Here is a 20289-nt window from a genome sequence, read left to right as displayed (position 1 = left end):
AAGTTTTATAAGCCATTGTAACTGGCTTGCCTTTTTTTTTTTTTTTTTTTTTTTTTAAAAGACAGAACCTTGCTCTATTGCCCAGGCTGGAGTGCAGGGACAAGGTCTCAGCTCACTGCAACCTCCATCTCCTGAGTTCAAGCAATGCTTTTGCCTCAGCCTCACGAGTAACTCAGCTTATAGGCTTCTACCACCACACTCAGCTAATTTTTGTATTTTTATTACATGTGGGTTTCACCAGTGGGCCAGGCTGGTCCCGAACTGCTGACTTCAGGTGATCCGCCCACTTCAGCCTCTCAAAATTCTACCATTGTGGTTCAGTGCAACCTCTGCTCCTGGGTTCAAGCAATTCTCCTGCCTCAGCCTCCCAAGTAGCTGGGATTACAGGTTCCTGCCACCATTGCCAGTTTTTGTACCTTTAGCAGAGATGGTGTTTCACCATGTTGGCCAGGCTGGTCTTGAACTCTCGACCTCAGGTGATTCACCTGCCTCAGACTTCCAAAGTGCTAGGATAGCTGGCATGAGCCACTGTGCCTGGCCTACTCCTATTATTATTACATTGTAATATATAATAAAATACTTACACAACTCACCATAACGTAGAATTAGTGGGAGCCCTGAGCTTGTTTTCCTGAAACTAGATGGTCCCTTCTGGGGGTGATGGGAGACAGTGACAGATCAACAGGCATTGGATTCTCATAAGAAGCTCACTGTCCAGCTCTCTCGAATGTATTATTTACAGTAGGGTTTGCGCTCCTATGAGACTCTAACAATGCCACCGATCTGACAGGAAGTGGAGCTCAGGTGGTGATGCCAGCAATAAGGAGTGGCTGTGAACACTCCCTCACCCACCCGCTGCTCACCTGCTGTGCTGTCTGCCCAGCTTCTAACAAGGAAGCCAGGCGCGGTGGCTCACACCTGTAATCCCAGCACTTTGGGAGACTGAGGCAGGTGGATTACCTGAGGTCGAGAGTTCGAGACCAACCTGACCAATGTAGAGACACCCTGTCTCTACTAGAAATACAAAAATTTGTATTTCTAGTAGAGAGAAAGGAGCCAGGCATGGTGGCTCATACCTGTAATCCCAGCTACTTGAGAGTCTGAGGCAGGAAAGTCACTTGAATCTGGGAGACAGAGGTTGCAGAGAGCCAAGATTACACCATCGCATTCCAGCCTGGGCAACAAAAGCAAAACTTCGTGTCAAAACAACAACAACAACAAAAAGAAGCCAGGGTGCAATGGCTCACACTTGTAATCCCAGCACTTTGGGAGAATGAGGAGGGCGAATCACCTGAAGTAAGGAGTTTGGGACCAGCCTGGCCAACGTGGTGAAACCTGTCTCTACTAAAAATACAAAAATTAGCCAGGTGTGGTGGTACATGCCTGTAATCCCAGCTACTCAGGAGGCTGAGGCAAGAGAATTGCTTGAACCTCGCAGGTGGAGGTGACATTTACCTGAGATCACACTGCTGCACAGAGTGAGACTCTGTCTCAAAAAAAAAGGAAAAAAAAAAAGGCTACAGACTGGTACTGATCCATGGCCAGGAGGGTTGGGGACCCCAGCTGTAGACAATATGAAATGATCAAATCAGCGTAACAGACAGTCATCACCTCAAATATTTATCAAATCCTTCTCTTCTGGCTATCTTGAAATAGTCAAATAAATTCTCATTCACTGTAGTTTCCCTTGTGCGCTATGGATTACTGTAACTTATTTCTTCTATCTAGGCCTTCTGGTCTTTCATTCTGTTTTTTAAGATTATTTTCATTTATTTCTGAGACAGTCTCTCTCTTTCTGCCAGGCTACAGTGCAATGACATAATCTTGACTCACTGCAACCTCCACCTCCTGGGTGCAGGCAATTTTCCTGCCTCAGCCTCCTGAGTAGCTGGGAGTACAGGCGTGCATCACCATTCCTAGCTACCTTTTTTTTTTTCGTAGTGATGGGGTTTCACCATGTTGTCCAGGCAGGTCTCAAACTCCTGACCTCAGGCAATCCACCCACCTCAGCCTCCCAAAGTGCTAGGATTACAGGCATGAGCCACAGTACCCGGCCACTTATTCATTCTTACATTCATTCATTCTATGAATAACTACTGCCTGGTTATTATATACCTGGCAGAGTTCCGGGCTCTGGGGAAACAGCAATGAGCAAAACAAAGTTGCTGCTGTCTTAATGGATCCATCGTTCTAATGAGGAGGAAAGAGACAGGCAATCCATGAAGAAACCATAAACACAAACAGCACATCAGGTGAGAGCGCTGTGAAGAATAAATACTAAAGTGGGTATGGCCAGGTGCAGTGGCTCACACCTGTAATCTCAGCACTTTGGGAGGCTGAGGTGGATGGATCCCTTGAAGTTAGGAATTCAAGACCAGCCTGGCCAACATGGTGAAATGCCATCTCTACTAATAGTACAAAAAAAAAAAAAAAAGACCCAGGTGTGGTGGCACCTGCCTGTAATCTTAGCAACTCAGGAGGGTGAGGTGGGAGGATTGCTTGAACTTGGGAAATGGAGGTTGCAGTGAGCCGACATTTCATCACTGCACTCCAGCCTGGGGAACAGAGCAAGACTCTGTCGTCAAAAATAAAAAAGTGAAGAGAAATCAGGTGCAGGTTAGAGTGCATTCGCATGAGCAAGGGTGCTCTTGTGGTGGAGAAGGTGATAGACATGAGGGCTGAGCCTGGGGACTCCTGGGGAGAGCAGCATGGGAGGGCCCTAGGTATTGGTTCCATTTGTGGTCCTTTTGTTTAGATTTGATTTGTTTTTGACACAAAGTCTTGCTCCATCGCCCAGGCTGAAGTGAAGTGGCACAATCTCGGCTCACTGCAATCTCCACTAACCGGGTTCAAGCCACCTCAGTCTCCCAAAGAGATGGGATGGCAGGTGTGAGTCACGTGCCCGGCCTATGCATCAACATGTTTAAATTCTTCTGAAAACTGTGCTTTAGAAAGAGTGTTCTGAAAGACATAGGAAATAAATGACAGAATGGCAGGGCAAGGATCGCATCAGTGACAGGGTGGCTGTGGAGATTTGCTGGCCAGCAGCAGGAAAGCCACTCAGACCCTGGATTCTACCTCTGCAGCCTGTCTGCACCTGAACCCTCCTCCCCACATCAGTGGAAGCCTGGAACTCTCAGAAAAGCAGACCTCACCGGCCGCTGCCACTTTCACCAGAATGATGTGATTCATTCATTCACACAGAAGACAGCAGGAACCCTGAGAAAACAGGATCCAGAATGTGTGGGTTTTGATGGACAGTGTGGTAGGATCTGGGAGGCTCCACCTGCCTCACCTCCTGAGCCCCACACTCCTTCCCCAGTCCTGCTCGGCATAGAGATTAGTGACATTACCAGAAAGGTAGATGCTTGGAAGGACACCAGCAACACGGAGAAGAGGAGGCCAGAGGTCCACAAGGCACCCAGCTCCTGGCCTCGGATGACCAGGACTGTCCAGAAAGGCTCCCTCACAGCCATGAAACTTGATGATCCTCGAGTTCCTGAGGATGGAGCTGGAGGGCTGGGCCCACAAGTCCTTCTGCCTCATTTGCTCTCCTGGGGTTGGAGGGAAAAGAGCGATGAACACACGGCTGGTCCAGAATTTTCCCCTGCACCCTGACAGTAACCCTGCAGTGAATCCCACTGATCTCACCAACTGCATACCAAAGCTGTCTTCCTCTCTGCATCTCTGACCCTCAGTCCTGATCCATCTACCATCATCCCGTGCCTGAACTCCTGCAGGAACTGACCTGGGACCACTGCCCTCGGGAGGCAGCTTCTGATGCCCAGAGAACAGAGGCTGCCCCTGAGCCCACCTGGGTATGGTGCCATCAGGAAGGCTACCTGGAGGTGGTGTAATGCCTGAGCTACATCTTTCTTTCTTTCTTTCAAATTGTTGGTAAAGTCAGGGGGTCTCACTATGTTTCCCATGTTGGCCTTAAGCTCTTGGGCTGAAGTGATCCTCTGGCCCTGGACTAATGTGCTGGGATTACAGACTGAGCTACACCTTAAATGACCAGGAGGTAGGTGCTGGGCAGGCAGAGGATGAGGAGATGGGGCCAGGAAGAGGGAGGGAAGGGTTTGAGAGAGGGGGCAGAGAAAACCCAGGCACAGGGAGCAGCATGACTCAGGACACTCCGTGTGGCCAGAGGAGTGCGTGGGCAGGGTCGCTCGGCACTTTAGGGTCAGGCAGGAGTCCGGCATCTCCCGTGCTTCACCAGGTAAGGGGGGCATTATCAGAAGGCAGCTGCCAGGAGAAGGGTTTTTTTTGTTTTTTTGAGGGAGTCTTGCTCTGTTACCAGGCTGGAGTGCAGTGGTGCGATCTCAACTCACTGTAACCTCTGCCTCCCGTGTTCAAATGATTCTCCTGCCTGAGATTCTAGAGTACCTAGGATTATAGTTGCCTGCCACCATGCTCAGCTAATCTTTGTGTTTTTAATAGAGAGATCATTTTGCCATTTTGGCCAGGCTGGTTTTGAACATCTTACCTCAGGAGATTCGCCTGCCTCGATCTCCCAAAGTGCTGGGATTATAGGTGTGAGCCACCATGCCCGGAGGCAGCCATGCTGGAGGCTGGAGAAACAGTCCAAGTGACAGATGGACATTGGGACAGCTGGGCCTAGAGAGGAAATAAGTTCCTTCCTCCATCCCCCTTCCCTCCCTCTCCCCCACCTTTCTTTCTTTTCTTCCCTACTTCTTTCTTCTGCTTTCCTGCCTTTCTTTCTGCCCTCTTTTTTCCCCCTCTCCTTCATTCTTCCTTCCTTCCTCATTCCTTCTCTTCCTCTTTCAACTCTTTCCTTCCCTCCATCTGTCCTCCCCTTTCCTATCTTTCCTTCCCTCCATTTCACCCCTCCCCTCCTTCCTTTCTTCCCATCCCTCCCTTCTTCCCTCCTCCCTCCCTACTTCAGTAGTTCTCGAACACTGGTCCAGCAACTTCTGCATGCCGAGCACTAACTAGATACTGAGTCTGCCACAGGGATTGGCCCGTGCTGCTGTGGAGCTTGCAGTCTAAGGAGAGCAATGCCATCAGCCCCTGCCAGGAGCTTTCTGCAGGGCCCTTTAGGAAGTGGGAAGTGTTGGGGAAAAGCAAAAACAAACCCAGAATAGGCCAAGGAAGGGAGCTGCTTGGAGGAGAGAGATGGGTGGGCCATGTCCTTGCTGGACGATGGTGAGGGAGGTGGCCCTGACTGCAGGGGGTGCTGGAGGGGTCAAGGTCTTCTGGAGTGAGGGTGGTCCAGGTGGAGGGAACAGCTAAAGCAGATGCCTGGATAGATGTGTGAACATCAGGCAGGTGTGAGGATGGGGAAGGGGGTAGGTGGGAAAGGGAGGGAGATGGATGGAAGGTGAGGCTGGAGGCAATGAGGCAGTTCAGGGCAGGCCAGGTGGGCCACAGTGGGGCCTTTGGCTCAGACTGAGGAAAACAGGGGCATTGTGGGTCTGAGCAGAGGAGGGTACAATGGATTCAGCTCACACAGGTCTCCTGTGGCTGGAAGTAGAGAAAGGCTGGGGCAGAAGTAAGGAGTGAGCCAGGGCCTTGCTGCTGGATGCATTTTCAAGATGACTCCAAGCAAATCTGCTGACTGATGGGGTGCAGGAGAAAAAGGCATTAATCTGACCCAGGGCCTGGGATCTGAACACTGGAGGGTTGAGCCACCATCCAATGCGATGGGGAAGGAGCGGGGCAGGTCTGCACAATGGGAAACTCACAGAGACAAGAACAAAGCCAGACCCGCTGGCTCCCACTCAGCTCTGCCCTCTTCATCGCCCACACCAGAGCCTGTCTTTCTCCCCACTTCCTGCGTGGTCCGTCTTTTTCCCAAAAGCCAAACCTGACAGTGAATCCTCTTCTTGGTGATGAAGAAACTCAGAGGCAGGCGGCTCAGGAAGAGAGCGATGGTGGAGAGATCCAGGAGCTGGGGACAGAGGGGACAGAACATCAGGAGATCCCGAGGAGCCCAGCTGTTAGAGGCCTGTGAACCACAGCAGCTCCATCTTGAATAGGAGCTGGGTAAAAGGAGGCTGAGACCTACTGGGCTGCATTTCCAGGTGGTGAAGGCATTCTGAGTCACAGGATGAGACAGCAGGGCAGCACAGAATACAGGTCACAAAGACCTTTCCAGTAAAACAGGCTGCAGTAAAGAAGCCAGCCCAAAACCCACCAAAACCAAGATGGCTACCAGAGTGACCTCTGCTCATCCTCACTGCTACATTGTCACCAGCACCATGATGGTTTACAAATGCCATGGCAACATCAGAAAATTTTCCTATATGATCTGAAAAGGGGGAGTCATGAATAATCTACCCCTCTTTCAGCATGTCATGAAGAAATGGCCCTAAAGATGGGCACCAGTGTCTTCTGGGCTGCTCTATGGAGTAGCCATTCTATCTTTTCTTTCCTAAAAAACTTTTTTTTTAGGAAATAATAAACTTGCTCTGTGGCTCACACCTGTAATCCCAGCACTTTGGGAGGCTGAGGCAGGTGGATCACCTGAGGTCAAGAGTTTGAGATCAGCCTGGCCAACATGGTGAAACCCCGTCTCTACTAGAAGTATAAAAATTAGCCAGGTGTGATGACATGCACTTGTAATTTCAGCTACTCAGGAGGCTGAAGCAGGAAAATCACTTGAACCCGGGAGGCGTAGGTCGTACTGAGCCAAGATCACACCACTACCCTCTATCTAGCCTAGGCAACAGAGTGAGACTTCATCTCAAAAACAAAACAAAATAGCAAAACAAGCAAACAAACAAATTTTCATTTTACCCTCATGAGGGTTGTCAGACTTAGCAAATCATCATACAGATACCCAGTTACCTTTGAAGACAGAGTGAGGTTTTAGTTTAAGTCTCGTGCATTATTTGAGACATACACTGAGAGTTCGAAACTCTCACTTCACTGGATGTCCTGTTTTCTCTGGCAACCCTGCTCCCTACCAACGTGGTGCTTTTAAGATACTTATCTCCCCCCTCTCAGCTTTGGTTCCTATATTTGGAAAATGTGGAAGTGGGAGGTAGAATAAATAATTTTTTTAAGTTGCTCTGACTTTCTGAGAGTCATTCACAGGTTACTTGAACCCATTCTCTCACCAAGTCCCACCCCAACTCCAGTCTGCATGCCTCAGTTTCCCCTCTCAGTCCTTAGGAACACTATTTTTTATTTTTTTTTTGAGATGGAGTCTCGCTCTGTTACCCAGGCTGGAGTGCAGAGTCGCGATCTTGGCTCACTGCAACCTCTGCTTCCCAACCAATTCTGCTGTCTCAGCCTCCCGAGTAGCTAGGATGACAGATGTGCATCACTATGCCTGGCTAATTTTTGTATTTTTAGTACAGACAGGGTTTCACCATGTTGCCAGGCTGGTCTCGAACTCCTGGCCTCAAGTGAACTCACTTCAGCCTCCCTAAGTGCTAGGATTACAGGTTTGACTCACTCTACCCAGCTCAAAGCAAGTACAACAATATTTTCTAAGGTTGGATCCGTTTGTTTCATTTATGCAGCAATGGCGTCACCTGGTGGCTTCATGGAGAAGTGCCCTAAGGGTAAACCACCTACAGCAGGGTTTAAAAAAACACTCAAAGGAATCTGACAGAAGATGAGCCTCTTGGCCGGGCGCGGTGGCTTGTGCCTGTAATCCCAGCACTTTGGGAGGCTGAGGCGGGTGGATCACGAGGTCAAGATCAAGAGTTCGAGATCATCCTGGTCAACATGGAGAAACTCCGTCTTTACTAAAGATACAAAAATTAGCTGGGAATGGTGGCGTACACCTGTAGTCCCAGCTACTCGGTAGGCTGAGGCAGGAGAATTGCTTGAACCCAGGAGGTGGAGGTTGCGGTGAGCCAAGATCATGTCATTGCACTCCAGCCTGGGCAACAAGAGCGAATCTCCATCTCAAAAAATAAATAAATAAATACATAAAGAAGATGAGCATCTCTCTCTGGAGGAAAAATGTTCATTAAACTAGCAACCTCAGTATTCACCCCTCCTTCACCAGGATCTCATGGTGATGTTAGAAGCTGTCTACCAAGAGGCAGGAAAAGTGCACAGGGAAAGTGACGCAGTGCATTATCTGCAGATATCTTGGTCTTCTCTGAATTTTTTTTGAGGGTGAGTTGCTCTGTCCCTCAGGCTGGGCTACAGTGGTGTAATCTCGTCTAGCATCAACTTATGCCTCTTGCGTTCAAGTGATTCTCCTGCCTCAGCCTCCTTAGTAGCTGGGATTACAGGCACATTCAACCATGCCCGGTTCATTTTGTATTTTTAGCAGAGACAAGGTTTCATCATGTTAGCCAAGCTTATCTTGAACTCTCGACCTTAATTGATCTGTCCACCTCAGCCTCCCAAAGTGCTGGGATTACAGGCATGCACCCTCATATCTGGCAGAAGGATCAGGTTTTCTCATTTTATTTTTATTTTTTAGACAGAGTCTTACTCTGTCACCCAGGCTGGAGTACAATGGTGTGGTCTTGGCTCACTACAACCTCCACTTCCCGGTATTCTCTGGCCTCAGCCTCTCGAGTTGCTGGGACTACAGGCATATGCCACCACACCTGGCTAATTTTTGTATTTTTGGTAGAGATGGGGTTTTACTATGTGGGTCATGATGGCCTCAAACTCCTGACCTTTGGTGATCCTCCCACCTCGGCCTCCTAAAGTGCTGGGATTACAGGAGTGAGCCACCATGCCTGGCCATGGGTTTTCATAAACCAAAGCATATTTCTTATTGTGTTTAACGGAATTGTGCCCCAGCCCTGAACTTTCCTTGATTCATCCTCCTTTAAATAGCGAACTTCTCAAAAGGTGTAATGAACATGGAAGAGCCACTGGCTGGGTGGGCTGGGTGGTAGCAGGGGGGCTGGGGTCTCAGCAGTTGGCATCCCCTTTCCCAGGATGTACTCATGGCCTCATGTAGCTATTTTTTTTATCTCCTAGGTCAGCTTGTCGACACCGTCCGGGTGAAAAAAGGAGACCAGATCTTGTTTTCATCTATGTTCGAAGCCAATATCACCACCCACAACATTGCTGTCATTGTGTGCAAAAGCCTAGAAATACTTAGACCTGGTTTATTAACCATACACCTGCCAGACCCAACCCAGCCAAAACATGAAATCCGCCAGGTGCAGTGACCCAAATCTGTAATCCCAGCACTTTGGGAGGCCAAGGTGGGTGGATCTCCTGAGGTCAGGAATTTGAGACCAGACTGGCTAACATAGTGAAACCCCACCTCTACTAAAAATATAAAAATGAGCTGGGTTTGCTGGTGCACGCCTGTAATCCCAGCTACTCGAGAGGCTGAGGTTGGGGAATCACTTCAATAGAGGAGGTGGAGGTTGCAGTGAGCCGAGATTGAACCACTGTACTCCAGCCTGGGCAGAGCGCGAGACTCCATCTCAAAAAACCACAGTAACAACAACAAAAACACAAAATCAAACCCCCATCCTTTTTTTTTTTTTTTTTAGAGATAGAGAGGGATTTCCTGTGTTGTCCAGGTTACAGTGCAGTGGTACAAACATAGCTCACTGCAGCCTCTTACTCCCAGGCTCAAGCAGTCCTCCCACCTCAGCCTCCTGAGTAGCTGGGATTACAGGTGCATGCCACCATGCCCAGCTAATATTTATGTGTGTGTGTGTGTGTGTGTGTGTGTGTGTGTGTGTGTGGAGATGGGGTCTCACTATGTTGGCCAGGCTGGCCTCAAACTCTGGGCTTCAAGTAATCCTCCCATCTCCACCTTCCAAAGTGCTGGGATTACAGGCATGAGCCTCTGTTCCTGGCCAAAATCCAACTACACATTCATGAACGACCAAAGGCATGAGCTTCTGTGTTTTAACAATGAAATGGATTATTCCTTGGGTATAACTTTGCTGGGGATGCTGTACAAAGTGCCACAAACAAAGTAGCTTAGAACAAGACAAATTTGTTGTTTCAGGCCAGATGCCATGGCTCATGTATGTAATCCCGATAGGATGACACCCTGTCTCTACTGAAAAAAATACAAGCCCGGGAGTGGTGGCTCACACCTATAACACTAGCACTTTTGGAGGCTGAGGTAGGCAAATCATGAGGTCAGGACTTCAAGACCAGCATGACCAACATGGTGAAACCCTGTCTCTACCAAAAGTACAAACATCAGCTGGGTGTGGTGGCACACATCTGTAATCCTAGCTACTCAGGAGGCTGAGGCAGGAGAACTGTTGAACCCAGAAGGTGAAGATTGCAGTAAGCTGAAATCACACCACTTTATTCCAGACTGGGGGACAGATCAAGAATCTATCTCAGAAAAAAAAAATTAGCCAGGCATGGTTGCATGTGTCTGTATTCCCAAGCTACTCAGGAGACTGAGGTGGAAGGATTTCTTGAGCCAGGGAGAATGAGGCTGCAGTGAGCTGAGATCATGCCACTGCACTCTAGCCTGGGTGGCAGAGCGAGACCCTGTCTCAATAAATTAATAAATAGAATAAAATGTTGTCTCCCAGTTGGGAGGCCGGAAGTGTAAAGTCAGGTGTCTGCAGCCGGGCTCTCCCTGGAAGCTCTAAGGAAAAATCTGTCCCAGCCTCTCTCCTGGCTCAGGCATCCCTTGACTTACAGTGGCCATTGTCCTTCTATGCATGTCTGTCTCTGTGTGCAAACTTACCTTTGGGCAGGCACGGTGGCTCACACCTATAATCCCAGCACTTTGGGAGGCCAAGGCAGGATTGCTTGAGCCCAGAAGTTCAAGTCCAACCTGGGAAACATAGTGAGATACCATCTCTACATAAAATACAGAAAATTAGCTGGGCATGGTGGAACACAACTGTAGTCTCAGCTACTCAGGAAGCGGAGGTGGGAGGATCAGTTGAACCCAGGAGTTTGAGGCTGCATTGAGCTATGATCACACCACTACACTCCAGCCTGGGTGACAGAACAAGACTGTCTCAAGAAAAAATATTTTATTCTTTCTTTTTCTTTTACTGGCAACAAATTTCCCTTTTAGTAAGGACACCAGTTATGTGGAATCATGGCCCCACCTTCATGACCCATTTTAACTTGATGACCTCTGTAACAACCCGGTCTCCAGATAAGGTCATGCCTGTAATCCCAGCATTTTGGAAGGCTGAGGTGGGAGGATCACTTGAGGCCAGGAGTTCAAGACCAGTCTGAGCAACATAGTGAGATTTCACCTCTACAAAAACCATAGTAAAAATAGCTGAATGTAGGGGTGTGTACTTGTAGTCCCAGCTCCTTGGGAGGCAGGAGCACAGAGCGAGCCCAGGAGGTCGAGGCTGCAGTCATCTGTGATTGTGCCACTGCACACCAGCTGGGCAACAGCAAGACCCAGTCTGTCTCAAGAGAAGAAAAAAGGTTTGCTGATCAAATGTGGGGCAATTTTTTAAAACTTTAACTCTGCATTTTGTCATATTGCTTAGCTTTTCCACATGAACTCTGTGATTATAACAAGAAAATAACAGTCACATTACTTTTTTTTGAGAAGGAGTTCTGATCTTGTTTCCCAGGCTGGAGTGCAGTGGCATGATCTCTGCTCACTGCAACCTCTGCCTCCTGGGTTGAGCAATTCTCCTGCCTCCACCTCCTGAGTAGGCAAAAATTCTCAATAAACTAGGTATTGATGGAACATATCTCAAAATAATAAAATATATTTACGACAAACCCACAGCCAGTATCACAATGAATGGGCAAAAGCTGGAAGGATTCCCTTCAAAATCTGGTGCTAGACAAGGATGGCCTCTCTCCCCACTCCTACTCAACATAGTATAGGTCCCCAACAACTGAGGGATCTGTGGGGATCGCTCCGTATAGGAAGTTCTAGCCAGAGCAATCAGGCAAGAGAAAGAAATAAAGGGTATTCAATTAGGAAACGGGGAAGTCAAATTGTCTCTATTTGCAGATGACATGATTGTATATTTAGAAGACCCCATCATCTCAGCCCAAAATCTCCTGAGATCAGGAGTTTGAGGACAGCCAGACCAACAAGCTGAAACACCAGCTATATTAAAAGTACAAAAATTAGCTGGGCATGGTGCCATGTGCCTGTAATCTCAGCTACTTGAAAGGATGAGGTAGAAGAATGGCTTGAACCCAGGAGGTGAAGGTTGCAGTGAGCTGAGATTACACCACTGCACTGAAGCCTGGGTGGAGTTAAAAAAAAAAAAAAGAAAATAAAATTGGGTTTTGTAGAGACAGGACTCTTCCTGTGTTGTCCAGGCTGGCCTCAAACCTCTGAACTGAAATGATCTTACCACATCAAAATTACAGGTGTGAGCACTCACCCAGCCAACAAACTTGGAGATTGAAAGAGGCTTAAAAGACATAACAATGCTGGGGAACAGTTATGGGCTAAAGATGCATACTAGGACGGCTCTACTCTAAAGAAACAGATGGAGGCCAGGTGTGGTGTCTCACATCTGTAATACCAAACACTTTGGGAGGCCGAAAAGAGAAAAACGCTTGTGCCCAGGAGTTTGGGACCAGCCTGGAAACATAGCCAGGGTGGGCCTGGGGGCTGCTACAGGCCCTCCAGCAAGGGCTGTGGACAGAGTCCCCTAGCCGGAGGGGGGGTCCCTAAGCAGCCAGGGTCTGCCTGGGGGCTGTGGCCTAAGCTTCCAAGCCAGGGTGTCCCTAAGCAGCCAGGGCGGGCCTGGGGGCTGCTATGGGTACTCTGACAGGGGCTGTGGGCACAGCCCAATAGCCAAGGGATCCCTAAGCAGCCAGGGTGAGCCTGGGGGCTGCTATGGGCCCTCTGGCTGGGGCTGTGGGCTAGCGCTGTGGGCTAGCACTCTGTGCATAGGTACACAGTTTTTCCCTATTTCTACATGTCTGCATAATTTACATAGTGGGCACATATTTGTATAGGTGTACATATGGTGTTATCACAATAACTATATATGTACATAATATGTACACAACACATATGTATTTTATTTGTACATTATGTACTTTTATTGTGATATTATGTATTATATGTATATTATTGTGATTATATATATATATCACTGATATTTCAAGAAATGCATATAGTGTACACATTATGTACCTACGCATTGTGTACACATGTATAGGTACATATTTTACAGATTATGTACATTTTTTCTACATGTGTATTGTATACACATATGTACATCAGAGTAAATGTACATACTGTACCTATTACATACATTTATTGCAATATGCCAATAAATATACACATTATGAGTACATTCTAGGATATTATTTTTACTATATTAAATAGAAATTACTCCTGCTATCAAAGTGGGTATACACCCATGTGTGTACATATTTTACATGTGTACATATTGTGCATATTATGTACTCATGTACAGATATATATTTACATATGTAACTATATGTACACATGTACAGTGTACATATCTACATACTGTGCAGTTATGTGCACATGTATATATTGTACATCTGTACACAATGTGTACATGATGCACATGTGTACATATTGTAATATCACAATCAATGTATATGTACATGTGTACATTTATATTGATATGTATTACATATGTATGTGATTATACCTGCTGTTGTGATTATACCTGCTGTTGTGATTATATAATATTGTGATATTACAATAAATGTACATATTGTACACATTATGTACATACCTATTGTGTACACATTATGTGCATATAAATGTACATATTGTACAGACTATGTACATTTATTGTACATATGTATTGCGTACACATATGTACATCACAGTCAATGTACATATGGTACATATTATATACATTTATTGTGATATCCCAATAAGTGTACACATCATGAATATATTCTGGGATATGATTTTTAGTATTTAGATAAAAATTACTTCCAATATCAAAATGGGTATACATTCATGTGTGTCCATCTTGTGATATTATCCATCATATTTTAAGTAGGTGTTACTCTCATTGTGAAAGCAAGTGTACACTCTGATTGTTCCAATATGACAGGCAAAGTACAACACTTCTGTGACGTAGTTCCTAATAACCTGGGGACAGAGGATGATTATACCCTGAATGTCACAGAAAGTGTACACCACCACCGTAGTATTGTTTCTAATATCCAAAAACGGAGAGGATATTACTCCAAATACCTCAGAGAGCGCAATCCCCCCGTGATATTGTTCCTAATAACTAGGGGATTATAGATGACATTACTCACGATGTGACTGGGGCTGTACGCCGGTCCTGTGACATTGTTCCTAATATCCAGAGAAGGAAAGGAGAATGTTACTGCCCATAGGGAAATACTCTGAATATAGCAAGAGGTGTACACCATGCTCTGATATGGTCACTAATGTCCACAAGAAAACAATTATGTTGAATTAAACATTGCAAGGAGTGAAACCTCCCTGTGCTTTCAATTCGAATGTCAAGGGGGGTGAGGATGACATTTTTGTCAATATGGCAGAGGCGTAACTAGAGCTAGTGCCTAATATAAAAAAAACAGAATAACATTATCATCTCGCTATGATATCGTTCCCAGTATCATATTACACCACCTTTTCAAAATAGTCCCTAGCAGCCAGGGTGGTCCTGGGGGCTGCTATGGGCCCTCTGGCGGGGGCTGTGGGCACAGCCCAGTGCACACACCTCACAAGAACACACACCGCTCACCACAAATTTCACACCCCAAAGTACACACACGTCAGACACACACCACGCACCACACACATTCCCCACACATTGCACAGTGCACACACCTCAGACACACACCACTCCTCACACACACTCCAGAGTGAGCACACCTCGCACAGACTCACAATGTTTACCACACACTCTTCAAGCACACACTCCACAGTGCACACACCTCGCAGAGACACGCCACAATCCTCACACCTACTCCACAGTGTACACAAGTCACACAAACACACGCCACTCACTGGACACAAACTTCAAAGCGTGCACACCTCAGACACACCACACAACACACACTCCACAGTGCACACACTTCACACAGAAACACATTACACACCACAAGCATATTCAACAGTTCACACATCTCACACACACTCCAGAGTGCACACACCTCACACACACACCACTCACCACTCACACTCCACAGTGCCCGCACTTCACAGACACATTCACCACACACACAATCCAGTTTACACCCCTCAGGTGCACACCATGCACCACACACCCTACACACACACCCAACAGTACACACATCTCAGACACAAACCACAAACCACACACATTCTACAATGCACACACCTCACTCAGACACCACTCAACACACACTCCACACACACACCCAACAGTACACAAATCTCAGACACAAACCACACACACTCTACGGTGCACACACCTCACTCAGACACACAACACTCAACACACACACTCCACAGTGCACCTGCCTCACATAGACACACACCACTCACACACTCATACTCCACAGTGCGCACACCTCACACACACATACACCACTCACCACACACTTTGCAGCTCACACGCCTGACACAAAAACACACAACACACCACACACATTCAAACACACACTCCACAATACACATTGCTCACACAGACACACAAAACACCACACACACTCACCACAGTGCACAAACCTCACAAAGCCAGACACCACGCACCACACACACACTCCACAGTGCACACAGCTGAAACTGACACACATCACGCACCACACACACACTTCACAGGGCACACACCTCACACAGACACACACCACTCACCACACAAACTCACTCTGCAGTGCAAGCACCTCAGAGACACACCTGTCAACACACACACACTCCACAGTGCACATACCTCACACAGAAAGACACCATGCACCACACACACACACTTCACACACTCAACAATACACACCCCCAAACAGACACACCACACTCATCACACACACACCACAGTGCATAACTCACACACATGATACAACACACACCCTCCAGACACACTCCATAATGCACACACCTCACAAGGAGACACCACTCAACACACACACACTCCAAAGTGCACACACCTGAAACTGGCACACATCACTCATCACACACACACTCCACAGGGCACACACCACACACAGACACCACTCACCACACACAAACTGCACACACCTCACGCAGACACATACCACTAATCACACACACACTACACAGAATAGACATTTTATTCAGATACACACCAGTTACCACACACACACCACAGTACATACACCTCACACAGCACCACTCACAACACACCCACTCCACAGTGCACACACCTCAGTCACATACCACTCACCCACCACACACACACTCCCCATGCACACACCTCATACAGAGACATACCACTCCTTACGCACACTCCACAGTGCACACACCTCATATAAAAACACACAACTCACCACATTCACACTGCAGAGTACACACACCTCACACACACAAGTCACATCACAGTCCACAGTGGACACACCTCACACAGTCACACCACTCACGACATACGCACACTCCCCATGCACACACCTCACACAGACATGCACCACTCCCCACGCACACACTCCACAGTGCACACACCTCACACAGAAATGCATCACTTACCACACACACACTACACAGTGCATACATCTAACACTGACACACACCACTCACCTCATACACACATCCCACACTGAAAAAACCTCAGACACACACCAGGTACCACATGCACTCCACACACGCACACTGCATAGTGCACACACCTCAGTCACACACCACTCATTACTCACACACTCCCCATGCACACACCTCACACAGACACGCACCAGTCTCCACACACAAGTACATAGTGCACACACCTCACACAGACACACACCACTCACCACACATACAGTGCACAGTGCACGCACCTCACAGAGACACACCACGCACCCCATACACTCCACACAAACACTGCATAGTGCACACACTGCACAGACACACACCAGTAACCACACACACACTGCAGTGCACAAACCTCACACAGACACACACCACTAACAATACACACTTCACAGGGCACACCCCTCACACAGAAATACATTGCACACCAAAAAACTCCACACACACTTCACAGTGCATACACCTCACACAGACACACACCACTCACCAATCACACACTCCACTATACACAAACCTCACAGAGACACCAATAACCACACACTCCACATGCACACACCTCAAACACACACCACTCATCCGACACACACTTCAGAGTGCACACACCTTACAGACACACACTACACACCACACACTTTCCACGCACACTCCACCATGCAAAACTTTCAGACACACACCACTCACCACACACACACTACAGTGCACACACCTCACACACACCATTCATCACACTCAACAATGCACACGCCTCACACAGACACATTGCTCAACACACAAACACTCCACAGTGCACGCACTTCACACACACACCACTCACAACACACACCCAAAGTGCACACACCACACCAAGACACATGCCAGTTACCAGATGCACACACTCCAAAAGGCACACACCTCACATTCACATGCCACACAACACACACACACACACTCCAGAGAGCACATCCCTCACATTCACACATCACACAACACACACACACTCCACAGAGCACACCCCTCACACAGACAACACCACTCACCACAACACATACCCCACAGTGCACACACCTCACAAAGACACAAAACACACACACTCCACAGGGCACACACCTCATAGACTCACACCACGCACCACACACACATTCCACAGTGCACACGTCTCACAGACTACACAAAACACACATTCCATGCACACTCCACAGTGCACACACCTCAAACACCACTTACCACACAAACACACTTTACAATGCACACACCTCACATTCACCACTTATCACACACTGCAAAGTGCACACACCTCACAGATGCACACCAGTCACACCAACAAACTCCATAGTACACACACTTCACACAGACACACACCATTCACCTCACACGCGCACTCCACAGTGACAACACCTCAGAAAGACACACACCATGTACCACGCACACTCCACCCACACTGTCCACAGGGCACACAGCTCACACAGACACAATGACTCACAACACACACACAATCCACAGGCCACACACTTCAGACTCACACCGCTCACCACACACACACTCCACAGTGCACACACCTCACACAGACACCACTCACCACACACACTCCACAGTTCACTCACCTCATGAAGAGAAACACCACTTACCGCACATACACTCCAGTGCACAACCTCACACACACACCACTCACCGCAGCTCACAATTCACACCTTTCAAAGACACACACCACTCACCACACACTCCACAGTACACACATCTTAGACACACACCATGCACCACACACACTTCACACGCACACACCCAACAGTGCAAACACCTCAGAAACAAACCACAGTTCTCACCCCACTCATACACTACACACCACACACACTACACACACACCCAACAGTGCACACACCTCAGAAACAAACCACATACCACACACACTCCACAGTGAACACGCTTCAGACACACATACTCAACACACTCCCAGTGCCTACATCTCACAGACACCACTCATCACACACACAGTGCAGCTCACATACTTGACACAGAAACACACAATGCACCACACACACTTCACTCACACACTCCACAATACACACCCCTCACACACACAACACTCACATGTACACTCACGACAGTGCACGAACCTCACAGACACACACCATATACCACACACACTCGAGTGCACACAGCTGAAACTAACACAGATCACTCACCCCACACACACTCCAAAATGCACACATCTCACACAGACACACAAAACTCACCTCACACACTCACTCCACAGTGCACACCTCAGTCACATACCTCTCACCACGAACACTCCTCAGCACACACTTCTCACAGAAACACACCATGCACCACACACACTTTACACACACACTCCACAATACACACCCCTCATACAGACACACCACACTCACCACACACACACCACAGTGCACAAAATTTAGACACACATGATGCTCCACTTGCAGTCCACATACACACTCCATAGTGCACACACCTCACAAAGAGACACCACTCAACACTCACACACTCCACAGTGCACACACCTGAAACTGACACACATCACTCACCACACACACTCCACAGTGCACACACCACAGACACACAACTCACCACACCCACACCACAGTGCACACACCTCATGCAAACACACACCACTAACCACACACACTACACAGTGCACACACCTCCCAGACACACCACTCACCACACACACACTTTACATTAAACACACCTGACACAGCACAGACCACTCACAACACATACCCACTCCACAGTGCACACACCTCACACAAACACCACTCACCACACACACAGACTCCAAAATTGACACATCTTACACACACACCAGTCGTCACCCCCACAAATACAACAGGGCACACACCTCACACAGACACTCACCACTCACCTCACACACACACATCACAGTGCACACACCTCACAGACACACAGCACTCAGCAAACACACTCCACAGAGCACACAAATCACACAGACAAGCACCACATACTACATACTCCACAGTGCACACACCTCACACAGACACATGTCACTCACCACACACACACTCCACAGTACACGCACCTCACACGGACACACACCACTCACTCCACACACACACTCCACATGCACACACCTAACACAGACACATGCCACTCCTCACACACACACAGTGCACACACCTCACACACACACCACTCACCACACACTCTCCACAGTGCACACACCTCACACAGACACGCATCTCACCACACACTTTACAGTGCATACACCTTACACAGACACACACCATTCACCACTCCAGTGCAGGCACCTCAGACACACCACTCACCACACACACACTTCACAGTGTACACACCTCACAAAGTCACACACCACTCACCACACACACCACAGTGCACACACAACGCAGCCATGCACCACTCACCACACACACTCTACAAAGACATACCACTCAACACACATTCCACAGTGCACAAACCTTTGTGACACCTCACAGACATACCACTCAACACACATTCCACAGTGCACAAACCTTACAGTCACACACCTGAAACACACACCACTCAGTGCACACCCACTTCACAGTGCACACACCTCACACACACAACTCACCACACAGACTCCAAAATGGACACACCTTACACAGACACACACCAGTCACCATCCCCAAATAGGGCACACACTTCACACAGACACACACCACTCACCTCACACACACACTTCACAGTACACAACTCACACACACAAAGCACCACACATACTCTACAGTGCCCACACCTCACAGAGACCC

The 20289-nt window shown here is 47.9% G+C and overlaps 1 protein-coding gene across 1 annotated transcript in view; it reads right to left on the bottom strand.

Moving 5' to 3' along the window:
* LOC128930912 (uncharacterized) overlaps positions 1-20289 on the bottom strand; it is a 174573-nt gene that overhangs the window by 73931 nt on the left and 80353 nt on the right. Inside the window, exons 3-4 of the mRNA XM_078364445.1 lie at positions 5828-5911; positions 3354-3554 (exon numbers count right to left, since the gene is read on the bottom strand). Coding sequence (XP_078220571.1) covers positions 3354-3546 — 193 coding nt within the window. The 5' untranslated portion in view covers positions 3547-3554; positions 5828-5911. The remainder of the gene's footprint in view (positions 1-3353; positions 3555-5827; positions 5912-20289) is intronic.

Source organism: Callithrix jacchus, chromosome Y, assembly GCF_049354715.1.
Source record: "Callithrix jacchus isolate 240 chromosome Y, calJac240_pri, whole genome shotgun sequence".
NCBI lineage: Eukaryota > Metazoa > Chordata > Mammalia > Primates > Cebidae > Callithrix > Callithrix jacchus.
This window is presented reverse-complemented; position numbering and strand designations above follow the sequence as displayed.